Here is a 25,709-nt window from a genome sequence, read left to right on the forward strand (position 1 = left end):
TGGCCTTGAGTCTCAGTTCACTTTCCATGCATCTCAAACCCACCTTCCCTCCCTCAGGAGGCTACGCGGGGAAACAGCTGTGTTTGCCAAGCATTGCTTTGATATTATTTCTAGCATTATAAATGTATTGATAACTTGTCAGGGTTTGGTTTACGATTCAGGATGTTCTGTCTTGTGACGGTTCCAGGTGCACATGAAAAGAGGGCATACTTGCTGTTGTTAGGTTGAATATTTTAAAAATGAATCCATTACATCAAGTTGGTTCATGGGCTTCTTCAATTTTTCATACTCTTACTGCTTTTCTGCTTTTCTATTGAATATTGAGGGGTATAATTATACTACACTGTAATCACAGTATATAATTATAGGAAGTACTGTTGTGTATTTGTCTCTTTCTCCTTTCTGTCAGTTTTTGCTTCACATATTGGGAAGAACCATCATTAGGTGTATAAACATTTAGGACTATTATATATATATATGTCTCCTTGGAGAACTGACCCCTTTATTGTTGTGTACTCCGCCCCTGACACTTGTCCCTGTTCTCACGTGAGCTTCATCTGAAATTTAGACAGCCACTACAGCTTTCCACCCTTTTACTCTTAACTTACCTGTGACAGATATTTAAAGTGGGTTTCTTAGAAGGCATGGCCAGGTAGCTCAGTTAGTTATAGTGTTGCCCAATGCACCGTGGTTGCAGGTTCGATCCCTGGTCAGGGCACATACAAGAATCAACCAATGAATGCAGAAATAAATGAAGCAACAAATCTTTCTCTTTCTCATTAATAAACAAAGTGGGTTTCTTATAAATAGCATATTGCTGGGGGGGATTAAATCCATTCAGATATTTTCCATCTTTTATTGGGTATGTTTAGACCATTTAATTTAATGTTGTTATTAATATGATTGAATTCAAGTCTGTCACTTGGTATTTGTTTTCTGCCCTCTGTTTTTTTATCCTCTGTCTTTGCTCTCCCGCTTTCTTTTGGAGTACTTGAACAGTTTTAATATTCTCCTTTAACTTGCCTATTCTTTCTTTTACTGTTACTCTCTGTGTGTGCGTGTGTATAATCGCTGCTCTAAGAACTGCAATATATGGAAGAGTCAAATTCATCTTCTACCACGTCAAGTAGAGTGTAGGAACCTTGCCATCTTGTGGGCCCCTCTATCGTCCCCCCTTTTCCTTGAGTCTTTCAACTATGTACACTGACCCCCCATCACACAATGTTATAATTTTTGCTTTTAACCATCAATCATGTTTTAAATACTCAAGGGCAGAAGAACAGTCTATTCTACTTACCCAGGTACTTACCAGTTCTGTTGCTCTTCCATACACGCTGAAGTGCCTCATTTTCTCTGGTATCATTTGCCGTCTTTCTGAAGAATTTCCTGAGTAATTCTTTCAGAGCAGGTCCGCTGGTGATGAGTTCCTTTAACACACCTTCACCTGAGAACGTCTTTGTTTTACCTCCTTTCCTGAAGGATATTTCATGAGATATGGGATTCTGGATTTATAGTTCTTTCGTTTCAGCAGTTTTAAAATATTCTTAGTCCTTCTAGTCACTAAGGTTTCTAATGAGAAATCCACAGTCAATCAAACTGTTGTTTTCTCTAAGTAATACATTATTTTTCTCTGGTTTTATTCAGGATATATTTGTCATTACTTCTCAAAAGTGATGGGTCTGGCTGTGGATTCCTTTGGGTTTACTTTGTTTCAGGTTCACTGAGCATCTCTAATCTATAGGTTTGTTTTGCCAAGTTTGGGGAGCATTCAACCATTCTTTTTTCAAAAAAGTTTTTCTGCACTACACTCTTTCCACGACTCTGATGACACAAATGTTAGACATTTGAGGGTTGTCTTAAAGGTCCCGGAGGCCCCATTCATCTTTTCCCAGTATTTTCTCTCTGTTGTTCAGACGGGGTCATTTCTATCGATCTATCTTCAACTTCATTAGCTGTTTCCAGTGTCATCTCTGATCTCCTGTTGAGGCTACTCAGTGAGTCTTTATTTCATTGACTGCACTTTTTTAGTTCTAAAATTTCCTTTTGGTTGTTTTGAACATCTTCTGTTGATTTGCTGAGACTGTCTGCGTCCCCATTCTTTTGAAGGGTGGTCGCCCTGCCTGTGGAGCAGTTCTGTAACAGCTGCCTTGGCGTCTCTGCAAGGACTCTGCAGCACCTCGGTGCTGCATCTGCTGGCTTTCTTTTCTCGGGCAAGTCGAGATTTCTCTGCTACTTTGCATGCTAAGTATTTGGGATTGCACACTCAGCAATTTTGGACGTGTATGCTGAGCCATTTTGGATTCATATGCTGACAGTTTTGCATTATATCCTGGACATTTTGAATATTTGAGTTACGTGAGATTCTGGGTCTTGTTTAAATCTCCTGGTTCGGTGGTACTTCAAATTCTTGTCTTCTTGCCCAGTCTGCCTGCCACCATTTATGTTCCAGAGTCTGGAAATAGCTGCCTCGTTTATTCTGTCCCGGTTTTACAGCTACATTCAGTCGGACAGACGGGAAGGAGTGTGCTCCCTCCTTCTCACCTGGAAATAGAACCTGTCCTGATGGGCACATTAATTAGGCAAATTGGCCCATAAGCTTTAAAAATGAAGCCTGTAATTTTAATATAGATGACCCTCCATCACATTTATATACCAAACATTCTTTTCTCTGTGTGACTGCCCACCGTCCACTGTGATACAGACCTCTTGTGTCTGGACCTTCGACTGTACTAAATTTACTTTCCTTCCCACCATTGACTGGTCACTTCCATGTCGGGACTTTCTTCCTCTGTGTGCAGCGGAGGCGGGGTGAAGAATATAACCGTATTGACTTGGGGAGTCATAAATCCAGCTCTGCACGGCACTGCCCGGCCTGGCAAGGCCTTGCTCGTCCTCTCCTCACCCCTCAGAGACACCTGCCAGGCTTATTAGCCCATTTCACAGTCGAGTAAAAGGACTCGTAGATATTTTAAGTGATCTCTTCAAGGCTTCTCAGTTTTGAAGAAGCAGAACCAGGACCAGGTGGACTTCCTGGACCCACATGTAATGTAGGTCACCAGTTTCATGCCGTGGTCTGACAACTAAGGACTGAACGGTTTCACCGTTTGGCTAACCCACCTCACAAAACACTGGCCCCACGCACTCTCCATGGTGCACTGTGGGCTGAGATGAACCAGCCGGCTGAAAGATCTTTGGATCTTGGCCTCAGCAAGGTGTGGGTGGTGCCCACAGTCTCATAGGGCTCATGGTCCTTCCCAGGATATGATTTGTTTCCATTTCTGTGAGCTTTTATTCAGTGTCTGCTATACTTCTGACATAGCCCCAAGCCCATGTGGCAGAAGGATGGATAAGAGCATTCCATACTCCTGGCTTGTCTGGGTCCCAGGTGGCCCTGGGGCTCTCTGGTGCTCGTGGGACCTGCCAGGAGGCTTTAGGGTGAAGTGTCTGGTTGTCTGAGCTCACAGAGGTCTTTTCCTCCTCCTTCCCCCGCAGCCCTCCGGACCTCCTATGAGCAAGAGAAAGAAGCCCTCTCCCACTCCTTTCAGGAGGCCAAGGCGGCCCTGCAGGTGAGAGAGGTTGGGCCAGTCCGTCTCGGAAAGAGAAGGGTCAGACCCGCAGGGAAGCAGCGTGGCGCCCCCAAGCAGCCAGAGCCGATGGTCTCGGCCCCGGTGTGAAGGACAGAGGTGATTGTTTTCCGTGCCTCCAAGCCCCGTGATGTGGCAACCAAGCCTGAGATTAGGGTTGGCCTATTTTTCCAAGGACCGTTGGGATCTTGGAAACTTTGTGGGCCAGGTGCCCCCATGAGATCAGACTGGTGGTGGATGCGCAGGGACCTGTGAAGGCCTGAAAGAAGGCACTTGACCCTGTTGGGCTGGTCAGGGATTTCCTAGGAGGAGTGGGATCTAAGCCGGAACCTGGAGGAAAGCTTAGAATTGTTCAGATGAAGAACGGTAGGAAGGGTGCCTTACGCAGGGGAGGATAAAAAAAACCAACCCAGACTGTGGACCTGAAAAAAGTCCAAGATGCCTGGGGTGTAGAGTAGAATGGGGGAGAGAACTGAGGCTGAGAGGTAGGCCAGGGCCAAATGGGGGGAGCCTGTGAATCATGGTAAGGGGTTGCATTCTATCCTGAAGGTAATGGGCAAGGTTTTGGCGGAGGAAATTTTTGGCAGGGGAAAACTATGGAGATGAGAATGCACCTTGGTGCAGGTGGAGGAGGGGATGGAGGGGATAAATGGTGAGGGACAGAGACTTGGCTACCAATGAACTTGAAAAAATGAAAAGAATGCACCTTGCAGTTGGAGGAGTGGTGTGATATTTGGCTGCAGGAGATGGTGAAAGATAAGACTGGGAGTGTGGATCAAGCCCAATTTGGGTGTACTTTGAATGCCAAGCTCACACTGGCCTTGAGTACCAGGACAATGTCCCCAAGGCTGTGGAGAGTCACTAAAGGCTTTGGAACAAGAAGTGAGCCTGCTCGTTTCAAGTGGCGGTTGAAGTAGGTTAAGCCTGCCTCGTTGGGTATGGCAGGGCAAAGACAAACTGAGGAACCCGAGACTGCTCTCTCTCTGGGGTGTGGAGAGGTCCTCCTCTGCCTTTGTGAGCCAAGCTGCCATCGTCTGCTTCCTGCTCCCTTCCCCAGGAGACCATAGATGCATTGACCTCGCAGCTGGAGAACTTCCGAGCCAAGATGAAGAGGGTTGAGGAGTCCATTCTGAGCCGAGACTATAAGAAGCACATCCAAGTAGGTAACACTACACCTGGGGCCCTTCCTTCTGGAATCTCCACCAAGGTCAGGGTCTGGGCAATGGGAAAGTCCAACATGTCTTCTAGGACAGGGCTGGGACTTGGCATTCTTACCTTCACGAGTGTCTGGAAGAAACAGGGTCCCTGTGTCACTGGGGGGAAAAGGAAGGCACAGAGAGAGGACTATGGGATAGTGAAGTGCTCAGACTCTGTTCAGAGAGAACTAGGTGCAAACAGCAAACCTACCACTAGCATGAGCAACTTACCCTACCTGAGCCGCAGCTTCCTCATCCATAATGCCTCAGTGGGTGTCAATGGGATAGAGTGAGGTTTGACATATTAAGCACTTGCCATGGGCCAAGACAGGGAGGCAACGTCTGTTAAGTCAAATAGTGAGTTGGAGGCAGAATCGGGAGGAGGGAGCTAGCCCTGGCCCTTCTGCCTGCTGGTCTGATGAAGTCCATCCACATCCCTGTCTAGGATTATGGGAGCCCCAGTCAGTTCTGGGAGCAGGAGCTGGAGAGCTTGCACTTTGTCATCGAGATGAAGAATGAGCGTATTCATGAGCTAGACAAGCGGCTGATCCTCATGGAAACGGTGGTATGTGGGTGGAAGTGGCTGCGGGGAGGCAGCGGCAGGCCTCTGCTTTCTGAGCATTTCCTCGGAAGGGTGTGCGGGGCGTAGGCACTTTGAGGAGGCTCCGCCGGCTTGGACCTGCCACCTGTGCTGGCCCCTGAGACAGCTGAGGCCAGTTTCTGCCAGTCTGGGTCAAGCAGTGGCTCCTCATCGTCTGGGTGCTGCACTCTTCTTGCTACTCATGGTGCTGTAACTCGGCTGACACCAGGGCTGACCAGGAGGGGTTGGCAGATGTCACATGTCCTCAGGCAGGGGCTGAGGAAGGCTGACGAGTCAGACAGATATGGGAGGCCACAGTGGGCAGGCACAGGCCTGGGGAGCAGTGGGCATTAAGGCACAGGCAGCTTTGTCTCCAGGGGAAGGGGGCCTCGGAAACCTGGGGTGGAGTCTGAACGGAGATTACGCTGACCCGGAAGAAGTCTCCCTGGTCCTGGGTGTGCCACAGACATTTATTTTCATCAGATCATCTCAAATATCCCACACAAACTTGTTCTACCATTTTTATGGCATCGCATAACAGACACACTCAATTTGATTTTTATCTATTATATTCCCTGGCTTTGGGAGAACCTAGAATATCCTTTTTCTTCTGAAATGATGGCAGTATGAGACGGTGGCCGTATTCTTTTGTCAGTGTTCTCGTGTTGGCAATCCTCTGTCCACCCCGTGGCTTTCTCTGTCGAAGTCATCTTATTGCTCCATGACGTGTAGCATTTGATCTAGAAGGAACCAGTGCCTCCAGTGACCACAGATAGAGGGAGGTGACGGCGCACCTTGTATCACGGGAGTTCGGCGGCTTCCTGAGCTCATTCTGATTTGTCACAGAAAGAGAAAAACCTGCTGCTGGAGGAGAAGCTGTCCACCCTCCAACAGGAGAACGAGGACCTCCTCGTCCGAGGCCGCAAGCAGACAGTTGTGTCAAGGTAGCTGTCCCCCTTCCTCCTTTCCCCCGTCCCCACCCTTTTTGCCAAAATCTCCAGTTGAGAGTCTCAGGGAAACGTGTGGGGGAGGGGGGAGGGCGTTGACAGGCACAGGCCTCCCCAGGGGACAGGGCTCCTCTTTGTCTGAGAGTCACGTATCCCTCGGGACCAGCCCTGCCTAGAAACCTAAACCGAGGCCCTGAGTAGTGTCTGTCTGTCCCCGTCCTGGCTGAGTGGGCTCCATGGGGCAGCCCAGTCTCAGAAGGGGGACCAGAAATGCAGAGCTGGAGAGGCCAAATGAAAGGATGAAAGTACACAAAGGAATCGGTTCTGAGAGCGTCGTAAACGAGAGCTAATAGCGAGGGTCAGGCGTGACTTGTTGAATAGTTTGCGCATCCTCTAAGCCTCCTCATTACCCTGAGCTTGGGTCACGTATTCTCCTTTCCGTTTCACAAAGGAGGAAACTGCCACTTGACAAGAGTAAATAACTTGTTCAAGGGCACACGGCTAAGTGTCTGGGCGGATCTGAACCCAGAGCCGTCCACCTGCGAGGGCCACTCTCCTTGGTCAACAGATCAAATGGCCACTGTGTTCAAGGCGGGCAAGATGGCATGGTGGGGACCCTGGGGCAGGCTGGTGGCACCTCGAAGGAAGGCGTCCCAGGGGGTGGGCTGGTCTCTGTGGCCGCTGGAGGCCCCGAGAGGCAGCCCTGGCCTCTGTCTGCACCCACAGGCAGCTCTCGGAGGACCTGCTTCTCGCCCACGAGGCCCTGGAGAAGGAGTCGCAGTTACGGCAACAGCTCCAGCAGGAGAAGGAGGAGCTGCTGTACCGGGTCCTTGGGGCTGATGCCTCCCCCGCCTACCCCCTGGCCTCCGTCACTCCCACTGAGGTCTCCTTCCTGGCCACATAGGCTCCGGGCCTGGGCAGCCACGACACCTGTGGTCACAGCTCCCTGTCCAGGACTTTCTTGAGGAAAAGGAGCCTCTCATTCTGTTCCCAGGAGGGGAATGAGGGCAGGAGTGTGATGGGAGCCAGGGTGTGTGCCCAGTGAGCCCCGGGGGCTTGGGCCACGCAGAGTCGCCCAGGGGGCCCCAGAGGCCCTGCCCTGGGAAGCCTGCCGCCGAGTTGGCCCAGGAACGCACAGGAGGAGCCCTTTCCTCCCCCCCCCCGCCCTGTTCGCATCAGGGAGTTTTGAGGCTTTGTCCAGAGGAGCCTGTGCCACTCGAGACAGCGAGGACACAGCTCCCAGTCCTGACTTGTCAGCTTGGCTGCCAGCTCATCAGCTTACCCCTAGGCGTCCCCCTTGTGCCTTGGCCTTGTCTCAGCCTCAGTTTACCGCCCCTCTGAAGCAGCTGGGGATGCTGAACAGGTGACTCTTACATCACTACAGTGTCCCATTCGAGGGTCAGACTCGGAACTGCGGGATCAGGGAGGAAGCGGGCCAGACCCTGTGCACCAACTGGGGCAAGTGAACGGCTGGGAGGGAGTCACTGGCAGCCCTTGGGGCCGGCCGTGCCAGGAGCCAACCCAGCCAAGGTGGGGACAGGCAGGGTGATGGACAGGCCACTGCTCCTGGCCCCAGCCAGGGTCTGGTCAGCCCAGGGGTGATGGCCAGAGCACCTCCCCCTTGACCAGGCAAAGGTCACTCCTCAGCCCTCCAGGTCCCTCAGTCTCAGTGCCCCATGGGCACGGGGGCCACCGGGCAGGTCTGAGTACACTCCACTGCCAAAGCTGCGACTTCATCTCTGTACATGAGGAAACCTAGGTGGGGAGTAGGACTCCTGAGGCAGGGACCAGGACCTCATCTGTCATCCAGGTCTTATCTTGTGCTTTTTCTTTCTCCCCGGGCTCTGGGAAGATCAGATCTGTGACAGTCTTTCTCCTCCTTCCTCTTTCTACCTGGCCCCACCCACTTCCAGTCTCCCTTTTACTTGTACTTGCCTCTTAACTCCTCCGCCCACCCCTGATCCCAGGCCCCTAGAACCTGGCTCTCTGCTTCCCCACCAGTGCAAAGGGGCTGGCTGCAGGAATTCACCTCGGCAGGCCTGTCCAGCCCTGGCATCTGTGGACTTAAGATTCTCTCAGGAAGCTTCAGGTCAGCTGGAGGCCGTAGTAACAACCTTCTCTTGCATAGAGTGTTCAGGTACTCCACCCTCCTCTGATACGCATAACCCCTTGAAGCAGGTTCTTACCCCTCTTCAGCACTGAAGCAGACTGAGATCACAGGAGCCCAAGGGCCTTGCCTGAGGCCCCTGGCTCCAGCCCCCTAGCCCTGGGCCACACCTAGGAAAAGTTAGCTCACTAGAGCTACGGTTTCCTCCGTTGTTCCAGACTGCCTTCCGCATTCTCTGCCACCCCAGGAAGCCTTCTTCGTCCATATGTAGCCCTGGGAGTTCAGCAGGGCCTGGGGCTGCTTCTGTAGGAGTGGGCGTACAGGTCGCCCAGGGCCTTGGGGCAGCTCTGGAGTGAATCACACACTCGCTTCTTCACCTGACCTTTCCCAAAGCCTGTCTGGGATACAGCAGTTCACTGGACTTTAATAAGGAAAAACAAGAAAAGAATTGGTGGCCAAGTACTTTGAGAAACTCCAGGTTTGATCAGATTAAACAGATCTGCAAACTGTAGGACTTCTCAGAACCTTTAATCGCTAATGTCCTTTGCAAATTCCCCAGAAAGAAGCAAAGTGCTCAGAATTTCCTGAGCGCCCTGGACTGTCAGAGCACTTGCGGCTGCACAATGCCCTTCAGAAAGGGTTGTCCTAAGGGAGGGGCGGGGCTGGAGAAGGGCCAGTCGTGGGGAGCAGGGTGCCCCTCAAGTGGCCTGGGGTGCATGCAAGGAGATAACTGTGGTCAGAGCCTCACCCTGGGGCAGACAAGCTGTGGACACCAAATAGAGCTCCCGGTAGCATTCACTTGGCCTCTGTGTTTTCCTGGGAGAGGGTGGAGGGGGGTCCTCATGACAACCTCTGCAAGGGGCAGGCATCTGGGAGGAATAAGTCCTGGGGCCTAGGTGAAACTCAGCAGGTTCTGGGGTTCTTCCTTGGGTACCAGTGTCCCACAGGCCCCAGCGTTGCCCACCCTTGGGACCAGGGGTGGGCATGGAGGCTGGCTTTCAGACCAGGTCAGGGCTTAGAGTGAGGCAGTGAGGTTGAAGTGAGGGGTAAAAATAGAGGCAGGAGAGTGTCAGGGGTGGGGTTCTCTCTGCCCTCTGGGGGCACCTTCTTGGCACAAAAAACACCGAAGTTTACACAGTGACCTACTGCTTCTGCCTGCTGCTCTGCACCCAGATGCCTGCAGCCAGGGAGGGAGCTAGGAAGGGGCAGGGGAGACCCGAGGGCTTGGGGTCACATGGACGTGGGTGGTGGCAGTCCCAGTGCCCTGAAGGTTGGTGGCCCGGCAGGTGTAGATGCCAGCATCCCCCGCCCGGGCCTCTTCCACATACAGGGTGCTCCCTGCCTCCTGCTGCACCTGGCCCTCCCGGCGCACCGCGTGGGCCCGCTCGCTGACGTAGGGGGGTCGGCCCAGCTGTAGGAGACAAAGAGAACTGTCAGCTTCCCCAAAAGCCATCTCTGACTCAGGCACCAGCACGCAGGGAAGAGGCACCAGGTAGCCTTCTTGAAAGGGGAAGTGATTGCCCTAGACCCCACCTCATTGTCAGGGCACCTGAAAAGCCGAGTTCTTTGTGGAAAATGTGAGGCTTCATGAGTCCCTGGAGAGCAGCCGGGGTCTCCTCCTTGCTCACGGAGCCGCAGCAGGTAGCTCAACCTGGAGCAGTACCTCCAGGGCGGGTGGGTGTCATGGCGCCCTGGTGCTGGGGGATAATGGGTACTCCCTCCACAAAGGAGGGATGAGGGGGACCCATTATAAAAATTGCTGGGGAACACTGAGCAAGCAAAGTTAAATCGGGGTGACCCAGACCCCTGAGTCTGTCACATTGGCAGGTTTTGAATCTCCAATGTGGGTGATGGTTGTAAGAGGCAGTTTTCCCTCAGCACACACTTTGCGGGGTGGGTGGTACTCTACCATTCCAAGGGGCAGGTTTGGGGAAGTGTTGAGAGTGAAACTGCGGTCCCCCAACCATCTGCATGTTCTTTTCCCCTCGCTGGGTCTCAGCTTCCACTTTTGACACGTGGAAAGATGATCCCCACTATTTCCGTGTCCTGAAGCCTCTGGGGCAGGCTCACCTTCATCACATTTTTGCTGGGTCCAGCCCTTCCCACAAGGCTCATGCCAAATTCCAGCTCCTCCAGAAACCCCTTTTAAGAATTCCTAAAGCGACGTGGCCGTCATGGCAGAGTGAAAAGACGCCTTTGTTTCTCCCCTTAAATTTATAACAAGTTGAACATTTGGAACTCAAAGGATCCCCAGTTCGACACACAGACACTCCTGGAAGGCCCACACGTCCGGACGTCTGAAGGTGGCATAGTGGAATGAGTAGGGATGGGGAAGGACAGGGACCGTTGCAACAGATGCAGCCCGGTGCCCACTGCGACTCCGGCAAGCAAGGGAACGGTGGAGAGGGGAGCCGCGGCCCTCGCACTGGGGCCTGGGGTATGAGAGGGGCAGAGCAACTTCCCTCGGGAAAAACGAGGGGCCTCTCGCTTCTCCTTTCCCCGTCGCGGCAGAGATGGGTAGCGGTGGCTGGGAAGCCTTAAACACCTGCGGTGCCAACAGCCGTTCCAGGCAGGGGGCAGAGCCATGGATCGTGAACTTGCCTCCCCTGCCCTACCAATCCCAGCAGAGCCAGGAGAGGCGGTGAGGTGCCTCCAGAAACACAGCAGGGCACCAGCTATCCGTGAAAAGGAGGTGACTCTGGGGGCTCACAAAACCATCCTCCACCACCTGCCACATCCCCCACCTCAGTGGCCGTGCCCCGTAACCAAGGAGAGCTGGTCACAGAGGCAACACCAGCATTCCCAGGGTTTGAAGCGTTTTCCTCGGTCTAAATGATGCCACTCCACCAGTAGCCCAGATGCGCAAGCAGTGCAGGTAGAGAAAACAAACCCTTGTACTATCGCACCTGCACTGGAAAACGAAAGAAAGCACCCGACCTACAAACATGCTGGGTTGACGAGGGCGGAACAGAGACTGAACAGCGATGGGGCCCCACTGCCGCAGACGCTCAGCAGAGAAGCAGTCCATCAAACACCGAACCACCGGGAGCTTCGGGAGCACAGAAGGGAAACCAAAAGTCTCCGGAAACCAACTCAGGGCCGTGGAAGACTGATTTCAGTGACCGAATTCAAGGTTGCAGTTATGAGGAAACTCAACGATATAAAAGAAAATTCAGAAAGGCATGTAAATGAGCTCAGGAATAAAATTAGGAATGCATTCGAAAACATAGGAGATCGAATAGATCAGATGAAAGACAATTTGTGAACTTGAAGGCAGAAACTTAGGAATAACTCAGGAGGAAGAGAGAACTGAGAGTTTTTAAAAATAAAAGCACTCTACAAAAACTCTCTGACTACACTGGAAAGAGCACCCTAGGATAATAAGTACCCCACAAGGAGGAGGGAGGGATAGAGGACAGAAAGCGTGCTGCTCAAAATACTGTATGAAAAGAACTAGAATTCAGAATTGAAGGAGCTAATAGACCACATAATTATACCAATACGAAAGGACCTTCCCCAAGACACATTTTTTTAAAGCTTTTATTTATTTATCTTCAGATGAGAATGGAGGGAGAGAAATATCAATGTGTGGTTGTCTCTCATGCGTCCTCCTCTGGGAACTGGCCTGCAACCCAGGCAATATGCCCTGACTGGGAATCGAACCACGAGCCTTTGGTTTGCAGGCCTGTGCTCAATCCACTGAGCCACATCAGCCAGGACCCCAAGACACATTTTATTCAAACTCAAAAATCAATGACAAAGAAAGAATTCTCGAGGCAGCCAGGGAAAAAAACACTGTGACGGACAAAGGAAACCTTAGATTCTCATCGGACTTCTCAATAGAAGCATTATAAGACAGGAGAGAGTAAAAAGAAATATTTAAAATATTGAAAGAGTGAAATCAGCCAAACATTTTCTCCAACAAAGTTATCCTTTAGCTGTGAAGGAGAAATAAAGGTTTTTCCAGGCAAACAAAAGCTGAGGGAATCTGCTACCACAGGCCCTACGTGATAAGAAATGTTGAAAGAGCTCTTCTACCAGAAACAAAAAGACAAAAATGTACAAAACTCAAGTAAGAAGACTAACAGAGGCCCCATTTCCCTGTGATTTGGGCCAGTTTGGTCTTAGCTTGAATGTCTCCTTAGAGAAGGTGTCCTGCCCTCTCTGTCCTAAGTACAGCTGGTCACAGTTCTGTTCCACCCCTGATGTAGCTCGCAGTATTCTCCAGGTGGTCACGTTGGGTCACCCCCCTCCCTCTTCGGACCGCAAGCTCGCACACAGCAGTCTACTAACCATCGTTGCAGGCTCGGCACCTCGCACCGTGTCCGCCATGTGGTGGGTACTCAGTAACTATCGTTGGGTAAATTAACAAAGGAACACATCATGCACTTTTATACAATAACCTGAGAGGTCGCTCTGTGTGAAAAATGAGGAAACTGAGCCTCAGGAAAGGGAAGTGACTTGCCCAAGGTCACTCAGAGGAGCAGTGTCAGAGCTGGCACTGGAATCACCGTTCATCGCCTGCCCCATCAAGCAGCGGTTCCACTCTGCTGCGATCGCTCCTGGCCCTCGTCCTCCTCCTTCACTCCCACACCCCCGCCCCACACACCGCCACCACGCACACATGCTCACGGCCTCCTCTCACCCTTTGCCCACCTTCTGCCCTGGGTACTCCCAGCTGAAGTCCACGGCGATCTCCGGCTCACTCAGAATGGTGCAGGTCACACTAAAGTTCTCTCCCAGCAGGACCGACACTGCCGAAGCTTGGATGGTGGGTTTGGGGGACGAAGATGGGTCTGCCATGGAGAAGATGGGAGAGAAATGGGGACAAACACATCGAACTGATTGTTAGACTGATTGAACAGAATGAGTGAAATGGTTAAATTGGTTGAGGATGAATGTCTGAGGTGGTGAACTGATAGAGAATGGGTGGTAGACGATGGAGCAGCTGATTGACAGAGGACTGGTGAATGGAATGGTTGATCTGAGGGAGGATGGACGGATGGAATAATGTGACAATGAAGAATAAGTAGATGAACAGGAAGGCTGAATTGATGCAGGTCAGCTCAATAGCTGATTGGCTGGCTGTGTCTGAACAAGATGGTTGGAATGTTATTGGAAGATGGTTGGGGGTTTAGAGCTCCATAATCCACAGATCCCAAATCTGAGGCTCCCAAAGGAGGCATCTCTCCCCATGTCCTCCCTTGCCCTGCCCTGTCCTGCCCTGCCCACCCAGAGCCCCAGGCTCCCGTACAGTTGATGTAGATCAGCATGTACTTGGTAGAGATTTGTCGTATGCCTCCTAGGCTGGCCAAGCAGAAGAGGGAGCCAGCCAACGAAGCTCGGGGCTGGTGGATGGTGAAGCCCTTCTTCACATCAAAGGAGATATCCGTCCCATCCACTGGGACCTCCTCTGGAGGGAACTCTCGATGCAGCGTCACCTGTGCCAGGGGGTTGGTCACCTGGCAGGGAAGCAGGACTGGCTGATGGCTGCGTAACTGTACCATTTCATAGTAATTTTCTGTGGGGATGAAGAGCTCTTCTGGGTCTGGGAAGGAAGGAGGGAGAAAGAAGAATGAGTTCGGGGCAGATTTATTGTCTCCGATGCTCTGTCACCACTCATGAGCATGAGGTCCTTTGTGGGGACTTGAAACGCCACTTTCCCTGCCCATCTCCAATCTCCATGTTCTTTCCTCTCTGGTAAGAAGAGGCTCTGAACTAGGGGCTGAGCACTAGCCTGCAAGTTCCAGCTTTTGTCATTAGCTTGCTGTGCATCTTAAACAAATCTCTTTCCCTCTCTGGTCTTCAGTGCCTTCATTAGTACATTGAGCGGGTTCAGATGGCTTGGTCTCTGAGGGCCCTTCTGTGCGAAAAGTATTACAGGAAGTTCTGAACTCGAAGCTGAGATTTCTGATTTGATTCCCAATCCTGCCACCCACTAGCTATAAAATCTTAAGAAATTACTGTCTTCCTCTGAGCCTTTGTTCTTCTATGTCAAGTACGAGTGATCATCGCATTTTGGCCTACTTTGCAGAGCTGATGAGAAGCAAAACGGATGCTGGATATGAGGCGGCAGGTCTGTGGGAGGCACACAGTTATCAAACTCTGTCAAGGTGCTTTTAGCCAGAGTCTGAGGTCAGATTCTTGGGTGCACAATGGTGCAGTGAGTAGGAGTTTCTGGGGACCAGCTTTCTAGAGCAGCGCTGCCCAGCAACACTTCCCGTCGCCACGGCGAATGTTCTGCACCCTGGCTGTCTAACATGTAACCACTAGCCACATTGGCTATCGAGCATTTCAAACTTAGCTAGTGCAACGGAGGAACTGAATGGTGGGCTTTATTTTATTTTAAGTAATTCAGATTTAAATAGCCACATTGGTTTAGTGCTTTCTGTATTGAATGCAGCGAGCGGCTCTAGGGTCAGGCAAATGCAGTGGTTGACTCTGGCTGAACATCACAATTCCTTGAGGTGCTTTTACAACAGCTGGTACCCGGGTGCCACCCCCAGACCAGGTAAATCAGAACCCTACTGGAGGGGTGTGCAACCAGCAGTTTTTAAAGTCCCAAGATGACCCTCCCGGGCAAGCAGAGTGGGAAGGCACTGCCTGCTGGCTCCCGAAACTTCCCAGAGACAGGACCTCCCTGTAGGACTGGTTGGCATCCTGGGGTTCAGGCTTAATGGGCACAAGGCTAAGGAAAGGGTGTTTTAACAGGTTTCCAGGTAACACTGAGTCAGGGCCAGGAACTTCTAGACTGGGCAATCATTACTGTGATGGTCAGATTGGAGTAAGGGGAGACCCAGCTGATTCTAGAAGGGGCATCTCTTTCCTCAGTGGAAGGCAGTTGGACCCCTCAGTTCTCCATGAAATTAGCCACGGAATCCCAGAACGTCACAAGAAGGATCTTGGAGAGACACCCGCACAACCCCTATGTTTCACAGGGGCGACGAAGGGGAAGGACTTAAGATGGTCCTGTCAGGAGGACTTTCCTGGACCGAGGTTCTGGAAGACCCTGACTCCAGGGCACCTGTGAAGAAAATAAAGGTCTTTCCCTGGCGGGCCTGGTCTTCTGGGCAGGCGGCATCCTGGCAGGCCCAGCAGCTGTATTCCCCGGTGTCTGCACCCGTGGAGTTCACCAGCTGTAACCTGCTGTGCTGCCTGAAGTGCCTGATTCTGAAAGACAGTCAGTGGGGGCAGGAGATGGGGACGGCTTGAGACACCTACGGGCAGCATTTGGTTGGTTGATAGCCCTCCACCCAACTTTCATCACCCCACCCACCCAGCTCCCCTTCCCTAGTGGAGATATCAGGCTTTGTATGGGCCCCACCCACAGTTTCTGAATGGCTTGTCTCTCCCACAGGCCACTTCTAACCTGCCCATCTACTCCCCATTGACTGTGCCCACATGTGGAAAGTGGGATCCCCCAAATTCCTTAGTGCTCCTTGGCTCCTTCCTTATGTCCCTTTGTCTAGGTCAGCAATTGCCCTCTGAGCACCTCCACCTGCCAAAGGAGGTAGAGTCCCCGGAATTCTCATTTTAAGAGACTTAATCGAGAGAAAGTAGACAAATGCAAACCCAGTTTTATAATGGGAAGGCTTGTCTCCCATTCTGTAAAACCACTATGCATCTGATGGGTCCTGTGAGCCCATTTTACTGCTTCTTTTAAATGCCCGTGGTTGTACAAAGTGGGAAGCCCAGTGTGGGCCCCGGGCTGCTTTAATCCCTGTAAAAGGTGTCAATAAACCGACCCTCAGACCCACCCAGGCTGTCCCAGGAGTCCCTCCAGCCCATACCTGAGGCGCCCCTCGCCCTCCTCTCCCAGGTACGCAGGGACCCTCCAGTGGACCACCTTTCCCCAGCAGCGCAGCTCCAGGGACTCCCCTGCCCTCAGGCTCAGAGAGTCCCCCACCCTCTGGAAGCGACCCCTCCCTGCCACCTGGGTCAGGATGGAGGGGGCCAGTGGGCTGGGAGCTGCAGGCTCCACAGGAGTCTTCGTCCGCAGGGACTTCTGGCTCTGGTCTGATTCGGGTTTTCTCCTGCCTGGGGCTCCCGAGGGCTTCCCCGCACCAGGGCTGGCTGCTTTGACATCCTTCTTTTTCAGAGCCTCGGGAGTTCCGCCATGCTCCTGGAAGTCAGCTGCAGGGGAGACAGGGTGGACTTGGGGGCGCCTTGAAGGGAAAGGGCGTTTCAACGACTTGAGGAAGTTTCGGTAGTTTAGGGGAGGTATATTCTAAATTCTTCACATGGGAAGAACACTTAGTTCATAGCCACAGCAAATACTCGCCTCCCCCCAACACACACTCTCTCTGGTTTCATCCTCACCATCGCCCCCCAAGGCCACCCAGAGAGCATTTATCACGCCCTTTTCAGGCTGAGAAACTGAGCCTCAGAGCCAGCAGCTGGGCCCAGCACACTAACGAGGTGACCTGGAACGCTGAAGTTTGGCATCTAAAAACAAAGATTCTCTGAGGCGGTATCTAGGCCACTCCAGAGAAGGGATGTGACCCTGGACAAGCTGGCGGAATAGGTGCTTCAGCGCCAGTCTTGCTGGGGATTTCCATCTCTGCTCTGCTCCGGATTAGCTGTGTGACCTTGGCCAAGTCACCCGATTTCCCTGAGCCACATTTTCTTGTTTATTGTAGAAAATGAGAACAAGAACACACGTCTTATGTGACTACAGGCATACCTCCTTTTACAGCGCTTTGCAGTTGTGCTTCACAGACATTGCAAACCCTCCACCAGCCAGAAGGTTACAACTCACTTGATTGAGATACTCTTTACTACAGTGGTCGGGAACCAAATGCACAACAGCTCCGAGGTCTGCCTGTGGTGCGTGTATCAAATGAGAATATACCTGCAGCACTAGTGCTTCCCAGCTTCCGGAGGTGGCCCATACTCTTGGCTATGGCCCCACTTCTCCGGCTTCAAAGCCAGCAACATGGGACCCAGCCTTCCTCACGCAGCCGTCTCTCTGGTTCTCTTGTCTGACTCCCTCTCTTACCTCTAAGGATGCTCATGATTATACCGCGTGAATAATCCAGAATACTCCCTATTTTACCGTCAGTCGATTAGCAACTTTAATTCTACCTGCAGCTTTCAGTCCTCTCTGCCACGTGAGGTTCTGGGGATCAGAATGCGGACACCTTTGGGAGCATGTTATTCTGTCTGCCACAAATAGTGTATTTTAAAAATCCAAATATAAAGCTCATGCTTTAATAGCCAAACAACTCTAGAGAGAGGCCTTCCATGAAGCAAGCCAATCAGGACAGGATACGAGAAGGGCAGGGGAACCTCCTGGTTCTGATTCCCCTGAGAGACTGCTGTCAGAGCAGCGGGGGCAGGAAGTCCCTGGACTCTGCATCTAGACCCCTATTTGGCCTGGAGTTGAAATCCGAACAAGGGCTGGGTTAGAGTGGCTCCCGGAGCTGGGGCTGTCCTGGCCGGACCCCACGGGGCCCGCCGCAAGCCCTGATTACAGGGTGGCCGCAAACACGTCTGCATGAGCGGAGGCTCCATTTCCCAGGTCTGTGGGCTGCGGGACCACGTGGGCAGGGCTCCCCGGGAGCCATTGCAGGATGTCTGATGCTACCACGTTGTATTACTCTTCTCGCTGGGTCTAGGTCCCAGTTTTTGCATCTATAAAATGAAGAGGTTGGACTAAACCAAAGTTGAAAAGCAAGCCAATCAATCGATAAAGCCTAGATAGCAGAACCCTCTCTTGAAATATTGAAAGGTCAATGACAGAAAATAATAAACAGCATTGTTCTGGTTACAGTGGTGGGGGCTGGAAACCCACCCATCCAGCTTTTCAATCACAGTTTCTCCTCCTTTTCCTACCCCTCCACAGGCAATAGGACAACAGAATTATTCCTTAGAGCATAGTTTTTTTGAAAATTTATTTCCTTTAACTGATTCCAGAGAGAGGGGAAGAGAGGGAGAAAGAGGGGGAGAGGAGCATCGATTGATTGCCTCTTGCACAAGCCCCGACTGGGGACTGAACCTGCAGCCCACGTATGTGCCCTGACTGGGAACTGAACCCATGACCTTTCAGTTTGTTGGACAATGCCCAACCAACTGAGCCCCATCAGCCAGGGCGAGCACAGTGTTTAAATCCCTGGGCGAGATGACTCACAGGGACCCTTCTCAGTGCCCAGGTCTCCCGGATGTCTGAGATCGCATCACCTCCACCATCCTCCACCCCTCCACTCCTTTTTCCAGGAACTCTGAAATTTCAACCACCAACCCTTTGCTAAGCTGCTTCTTGCCAGGAAGATGCCTGCCCCTTCCCTTCTGTCTGAAGCTCCCTAAATAACATCTGATAGCACCACATGGGAATATCTCCAGCAGCATCTGGAAGAGGGAGTCTGGGATGACACCATCCCTCCGAATCCTGCTCCAAGCCCAGCTATTCTCTCGCAGAGGTTATCCCAGCCCAGCATCTCCCGGGGGCGACTGGAAGTGGAGAGATGGAGGAAGAGTCTCATGGGACCCCCGCCTCCTCAAGGATCTGTCTTCTATTAGGTTCTGGGATAGGAATCCTTCAGGCTGTGCTCCTGAGGGAGCCCTCCGACAGCTGCTCTTTGTGAGCAAAATGATAGACTCTTAGGGTCGAAGAACCTAGGAATGAACACTCAGACTTTTAGAATTATATAATCTTGCCAGGACCAGGTAGAATCAAGGTCTTTACAATTAAAGTAATATTGCCGCCACTTACTGCGTATTTACGTGCAAGGCTCCAGACTGAATGTTTGTATGCATGACATCATTTAACCCTCAGAACCAATCTATAATTTTAAGATTACTGTTATCCTCACTTTACTCCTGAATAAACTGAGTCTCACAGACTGTTCTAGCCAATCGTGCCAGTGAGCAGAGGAGCTAGATTTGTTCTGCCCGATTCCAGAGCTCCGATGCCTGCACCACCCACGCATCTGAGTCACTCCTGCACTTAGAGGGGCAGCCTCTGGCTTCAGGTCGGAGAGGACCTGCTGGCTCTGGAAAGGGCTTGGGAGATCACGCAGCCCATTCTTGTCATGTATCAAGGAAGAAGCTGAGCTCACAGAGGTGACAGGACCCAGACCAGGTGGCACAGTGAGAGGAGGAGCAGAGCTTCGACACCAGGGTCCCAGCGCTCACTCCCCTTCCCCATGTCTGCAGGGCGCTCCTGGGAAAGACGGGGGCAGGGGGCCTCTCAGGACATCCCAGGGGCTGGACATCTCCATACCTGAAGTGACACAGATGAGCAGGCAACAGGACAGGAAGCAGAGGGTTCTGGGGTCCATGGTGAACCACCTGGGGCTGCGATGCTGATGTGGCCACAGCCTCTGCAGGGGACAGACTGTTGGGGACGGCAGGCTGTGAGCAGGGAACTAGTAACCTGGGACCCCTGGGAAAGGGAGGGGAGGGGACCTGATTTCAAAGGCAAATCAAAGTCCCGAATCCTGGCTTCTCCACGACTCCAAACAAAATTCTTTTCTCCAGATTCCTTCTTGCCAAGGTGAATGGAGCTATTCAGAGCCCTGCTCAGGAAAAAACAGTCCAGCCGCCAGGAGGTGAGGGTCCCCAAGGCCAGACAGGCGGAGCCGGGAGGCAGCTGGTGGGGCCACTGAAGGTCACAGAAGGGTTGTGGAGGAAGAGGACAGGAATGTGTGAGGACAAAATAGGTGAGCGTGGCTGGCTGGAAATAGGGAGGCGGTGCTGGAACCAAACCTAAAGCAGGGCTTGGCTCTTGGCTCAGGCCACATCTGCCGGCCACTGGCTTTTGCATAGCCTGTGAGCTAAGAATAGTTTTCACATTTTTAAGTGATTAAAAGAATTTGGTGACACATGAAAATTACGTGAAATTCAAATCACAGTGTCCATAAATAACGTTGTGTTGGAAAGGGGCCACACTCAATCTCGTGTGTGCAGTCGGGCTGCTCTGCCTGATGGCAAGTGACGCGGGGCCCGAGAGCCTGAAAGACTGACTGTCTGGGCAGTGGTGGAGAAAGCTTGTTAACCCTTGCTCTAAAGGATGGCATTTTGGGAAAAGAGTATTTTACTCAAGTAAATAATAGGTAAATAAAGTTCACTCTCAAAAAAATCATAGATGAAGCTTAAAATGATTTGACACTGTACATATTTTTCTTAAATTTGCTTTTTTTTCCCTTTGAATCTCAGCCATGTGTCTGGTCCCAGATGCACACCCACCTGTCTACTTTTCAAAGTGCCACATTCTGTGGCTCGCTCTGCTGCAGTTTATCCATTCTCTCACCAAAGGACTTTGAGGTTGTTTCAATTTAGGTTGTCTCCAGTGTTTTGCGATTGGAAACGAAGCTTCAGTGAGCAAGAACTAGCATTTCCTGGCTCAAATAGCTGCATTTCCTTGAAGATGTTTGTTAAATGAAAGTATAGTATTCAATACAGACATGTCGCCAGACAACCCAAGGAGACACCACGGTACAAATCCCTCCAAATGCAGCCATAACCTCTTCCTGTTCCATGGAGCTTTGTCTACGTTCTAACTATTGCAGGAGGTAGGTGGAACCCCTCTTGGCTTCAGGTTGAAACAAGATTCCCTCTGTGTACCTTTACTCAGTGGTCCTTCTTGGCAGGAGGGAGGTAGTGTAAAGAAGTGGGTAAGAAGAGAGAATGGGAAGCTTGGGGTTCTGTTCTCACTTTGCCCCTTAACTGTGTGACCTTGAACATCTTCATCTCTTTAGGCCTCAGTTCCCCATCTGTTCAAGGAGGATGTCCAGCAGCAAGGGCTCCCTTCTCAGTGACCAAGTCCTGTAAGAAGGAGAAGCATTCTGAGAGGCAGTGATGTAGCTTTCAGCCTAATGGGTGCAGTATTCTTAGGGCTACCAGGAGCTTGGCATGTCACCACTTTGAACCCAAGTTCTCGCTGATTGCTCCTGAGGGAGAGGTTTCTAGAGGACACTGTCCAGGTGTCCCAGAGAATGGGCACAGGGAACCAGTTGAAGGCCCCAGAGGGCGCTTCATGGAGGCCTTGAGCCCAAAGTCCGGAGCCTAGCACATGCTCGCTGTCAGAGCACCCTGTTCTTCTCCACCCCACAGCTCTCTCAGGGTCTCTGTTTGTGATTAGGTCACGGATGCCCGTATCTGGCCTTCTAGGGCGTGAGGTCTGTGAAAACTGGGACCAGGTCTGCTTTGCTCACCCTTTGTCCCTATCCCTTAGCCCAGTGTCTGGCACTTTGTGGGCACTAGCCAAGCATTTGCTGAATGAATGAATGAATGAATGGACAAATGAACGAACGACTGAACTGGTCCAGGCTGGTTGCAACAGCAGAGACTCAGCCCAAGCTTCACTCTGGTCTAAGGGCTCCCAAGGAGGCGAGAACGGAGGGTGGGGAGCAGAAGAGGCAGGGCACACACGGACGGGCAGTATCATGGAATTGGAAAGGTCGCTCGCTTCCTGGTCTCAGATCCTCAGGGGGTGGGGGATGGGGATGGTCTGGAATGGCGGACTTTGAGAATAAACACTCATGGAATCTTCGACTTGTAGAATTCATTCATTTATTCATTTATCATTCATCAACTATGTTTTGAGAATCTACTTTACCAAGCCACGGAGACAGGAAGCCAGGCATTAACCAAATCACCAAGTATCTGATTACCAGTTAGGACTGTGTTAGGATGGGGAAGAGCAGGACTCCGGTGGAGACATGGGAAGCGGTGGACAGAGTGCACTGGAGGAAGAATTAGGAAGGAATTTCTGAGGAAGTGCTATTTAAGGAGAAACCCACAAGAATAGTAAGAGCTAGTCAGGCAAGCTTCTGCCAGACTTAGAAGAGGTTTCCTTTCACGCAAATGGCATCTTTCAACAGGATTTTGAGTGAGTCGTGGGATCTTAGAACCCTGGAAAAAGAATCTCAGAATTATAGAATCTTAATCTCATAGAATCTTAAAGCAACCACTTCAAGAATAAATGGAATCTCAGAATGTTAGAGACTCAGAGTCTTCTCAAATAAGAATAAAGGCAATCTTAAGGAGTCCTTTGTTCCTAGCCCTTCTCTCTACCATCGTACAAAGAACAAAACAAAATTACAAGGGCATAAACCCAGCCAGAACTAACTCTCGCCTCTTATCATTAACAGATCAGGACTCTATCCACTTACTGAATAATAGTAGCAATGTTTATATTTATTGTCTCATTACTCTGTGCTCACCACAGCTAAGTGGTTTATATCATCATATCAGTGAATTCCAACCACAAACTTCTGAGGTAGATGCTTCTATACTAACCAGGTATTGTGACTAAGAAAACAATCTCTGGGGGAAAACAGAGCAAGGCTTACTCAGCTAGAATGTGGTGGAAGCAGACCCCAGGACTTTCTCTGCTCATTTGCTTTCTAATTTAAAGACCGTGCTATAAAGCTCTGTACTGAGCAGCTGGTTTCCTAATTGCAGCGACTCACAGGCCTGCCCTTTTCACAGTGACCCCAGCCTTTCTACGACTTACCCTGTAGGGGTCAAGGCTTGACCCTTTGGCTTGACTTTGGCTTGACTTGGCTTGACTTTGTTGTGGGGTGATGAGCTGCCTGGAAGGTCCACCCTATGCTCTCATGTCCAAGAAGTGACACCCAGAAGTGACACTTCTTGAGACCCAGAAGTGCTGTCAAACCTAAAAGAAGTATTTGCCTTTGGGATCCAAAGACAGCATGGAGTCAGGAACCCTGAGGTCCAGTCTGAGTCCAGGCACCAAACGGCTGTTAATCAGGCTACGTCCAGGACGCAGACTACGTCCAAGGCCTCCCCGGATCCCAGTGGGTTCCCACCAGCCAGTGAGGCCACATGTTGTAGACGGGACTACAGTGTCTGCTCTGCCTGCCTCCACTGTGAAGGAATAATGGATGCAAATGTGTTCTGTGACTTACGAAATATACGGAATGATCCTAAAGGTGCAACGGTGTCTCTTCTACCTTGTGAGGAAGAGTTCCCCCTCAATGGAGAGCGATTGAGCAATTTTTTATCACTAGCCTCAAAAATATTTGTGACTCCTTCAAGCTTTAGAAAACAATCTCAAAGCCATGTTGGAAAACATCAGAGTCAACTTGAATGTTTAATAATAGGCAATTAGACAAATTATGCTACTAATCATACAATGGAATTTAATAGTTATTTTAAAAAATTTAAGAACATTTAATCATATAAAAAGATGTTCACAATAAATTAAGGTTTATAAAAGATAAATTAATGTTTGTAATGTTTCAATGTTCTGCAAAGAAAAGTATAAGTGTATGGCATGTAATATTCCATAAATGTCGGTATATTATTGCTAATGTTATGTAATAACAGAATGATGTGTTAATGTAGGCTATCTCTGGATTGTAGGGTGATGACTTTAAATTTTTTGACCTTACAATTATCTATAATGGCTACTAATTATTTTTACAATAATAAAACAAACAATAAAAGCCATGAGAAAAGTGGTTCTGTGGTTTTTCAGCCTTTTATGTGTACACTGCTTCCCCTTGTCTCCACCCTCTTGGGGACCTGCCTGCCCCAAACCAAGTGTCCGCATGTTGCTGAGACCCCATAGCGGAAAATAATCACACCAAGTGGTTAGACTCCGATGTTCACTCCCATAGAGAAGAGAAATCCTCAGCTCTTACAGAGGAATGCCAGACACTAAGACAGGCCTTAAGGGGGCTTTTGGAGGAAGGGGGCTTCCTGGTGGTCACGAAAACAGTGGTTCCTGAGGCCCCTTCCTCTAGAGAACTTACCAAAGCGAGATCCATTTCTGGAATGCCCAGCAGTGAGCACCCTCTGGGGTAGAGGCTGGCAGAACTGAAACCTGCCAGCAGGTGGTAGTATCTGACTATTCCATCTTCCCCAGAGGGCAGCCAGGGGATGTGACTTCTCCCTTAAATCAGAAAGTGAAGCCCAGAGCGGGTTCGATGAGAAAGTCCAGAATCACAGTCCACTGTTCTGGCCCACATCAGACTGCCTCCCTCACAGACAGTTTTGGAAGAGTCATGCTACAGAGGAAGGGGTTTGGGACAGGGCCGGAAAGATGAAGTCAGCTTAGTGTGTTTCTTCTATCCCGTGCTTGCCTGCTTCTAAGGGCTAGCGTGTCCACATAACATAGGCTTACTTACTATTTTTACGACCCCCTGGATGTTTAGACAGTTTCTTTTTGTGTGTGTGTGTGGTTAAAAACACATTGTTGGGCCTCAAATCTTTCTCTGCATTTCAGATTATTTTCTTAGGACTGGTTCCCAGAAGTGAGATGACCGACTCAGAGAGAATGAGCAGCACGTGAGCCTTTTTCTGCTGCTCAGGAACAAGGCTCCGGGCCCCGCCATCAAGGGGACCCGGCTCTCCGTCCTGCCTCGCCCACGGGAGTGCCTTTGGGCAAAGGCCAGGACCTCTCTGAACTTCAGTTAACTGCACTGTAAATTAAGCATTCGGACACCGCCCCTGGGTTTCCTTCCACATCACAGCCGGCTGCTCCAGCCACCCTCGTGGGATCCTTTTCTTCTCCCTGACTCAGGGTGGCCTGTCTCTTGGTTCTCTTCTCCTTGGATGACCTCGTCTCCTTCTCGGGCCTTGAGCAGCACTTGTATGCCTAGGACTTCCAGAGCCCTGTCTCCAGCACTGGCCTCTTTTCCAAACTCCAGATTTGTCTGTCAACCGCCTCTGCGACGTCTCCTGCTGGACGTGTGATAGGAATCATAACGAACTGTCCAGAGCTGCCCTCCTGACCTTTTCCCCATTCCCCCCCAAAAGGGCTCTTCCTGAAATTCTGCTCATCTCAGGTCACGGTAACCCCATCATTTCAGTGGCTCAGGCCAAGATCCCTGAAGTCATTCTGGACTCCTCTTTCTTTCTCACCTCATTGCCAGTCCTTCAGGAAATCACAGTAACTCCACCTCCAAATACACCCGGTCTCTGAGCATTTCTCACCACCTCCAATATTTATTCCACTCTGGCCTGGCTGCCAGCACCTGTTGCCCAGGTTGCCGCAAAAGCTGCCTAACGGATCTGCTTCCACTCTTGCCCCCCAGTGGTGATTCAGAATTCTTAGCACAGGGGTCTGAGTGACTCTTTAACACATGCGTCATCTCCAGAGTATACAGAGAGCTCCTACATCTCAACAACAAAAAGACAACGCAATTGAAAAATGGGCAAAGATTTGAGTAGACATTTCATCAAAGATATACAAATGGCCCACAAGGAGTTGAAGAGATGTTCAACATCATTAGTCACTGGAGTAAGGCAAGCCAAAAATGCCAGTTCACTTCCCAGTCAGGGCACATGCCCGGGTTGTGGGCCAGGTCCCCGGCAGGGGGCACA

General features: G+C 50.9%; 2 protein-coding genes across 2 annotated transcripts in view; one reads left to right on the plus strand and one right to left on the minus strand.

The window, feature by feature from the left end:
- CCDC69 (coiled-coil domain containing 69) overlaps window positions 1-7,422 on the plus strand; it is a 28,023-nt gene extending 20,601 nt beyond the window's left edge. The window contains exons 5-9 of the mRNA XM_037156911.2: window positions 3,493-3,566; window positions 4,642-4,743; window positions 5,226-5,345; window positions 6,207-6,304; window positions 7,034-7,422. Coding sequence (XP_037012806.2) covers window positions 3,493-3,566; window positions 4,642-4,743; window positions 5,226-5,345; window positions 6,207-6,304; window positions 7,034-7,211 — 572 coding nt within the window. The 3' untranslated portion in view covers window positions 7,212-7,422. The remainder of the gene's footprint in view (window positions 1-3,492; window positions 3,567-4,641; window positions 4,744-5,225; window positions 5,346-6,206; window positions 6,305-7,033) is intronic.
- Window positions 7,423-8,862: 1,440 nt separating this feature from the next.
- LOC119057966 (platelet-derived growth factor receptor-like protein) lies at window positions 8,863-19,897 on the minus strand. Its single transcript, XM_037156919.2, has 6 exons — window positions 19,636-19,897; window positions 16,205-16,547; window positions 15,439-15,584; window positions 13,669-13,962; window positions 13,071-13,210; window positions 8,863-9,825 (listed from the first exon to the last, which is right to left on the minus strand). The coding sequence occupies exons 1-6, from the start codon at window positions 19,691-19,693 to the stop codon at window positions 9,610-9,612; spliced, it is 1,197 nt and encodes a 398-aa protein (XP_037012814.2). The 5' UTR covers window positions 19,694-19,897; the 3' UTR covers window positions 8,863-9,609.
- Window positions 19,898-25,709: the final 5,812 nt, after the last annotated feature.

This window comes from Artibeus jamaicensis, unplaced genomic scaffold (genome assembly GCF_021234435.1).
Source record: "Artibeus jamaicensis isolate MK-2021 breed Jamaican fruit bat unplaced genomic scaffold, CSHL_Jam_final contig_432, whole genome shotgun sequence".
Classification (NCBI taxonomy): domain Eukaryota; kingdom Metazoa; phylum Chordata; class Mammalia; order Chiroptera; family Phyllostomidae; genus Artibeus; species Artibeus jamaicensis.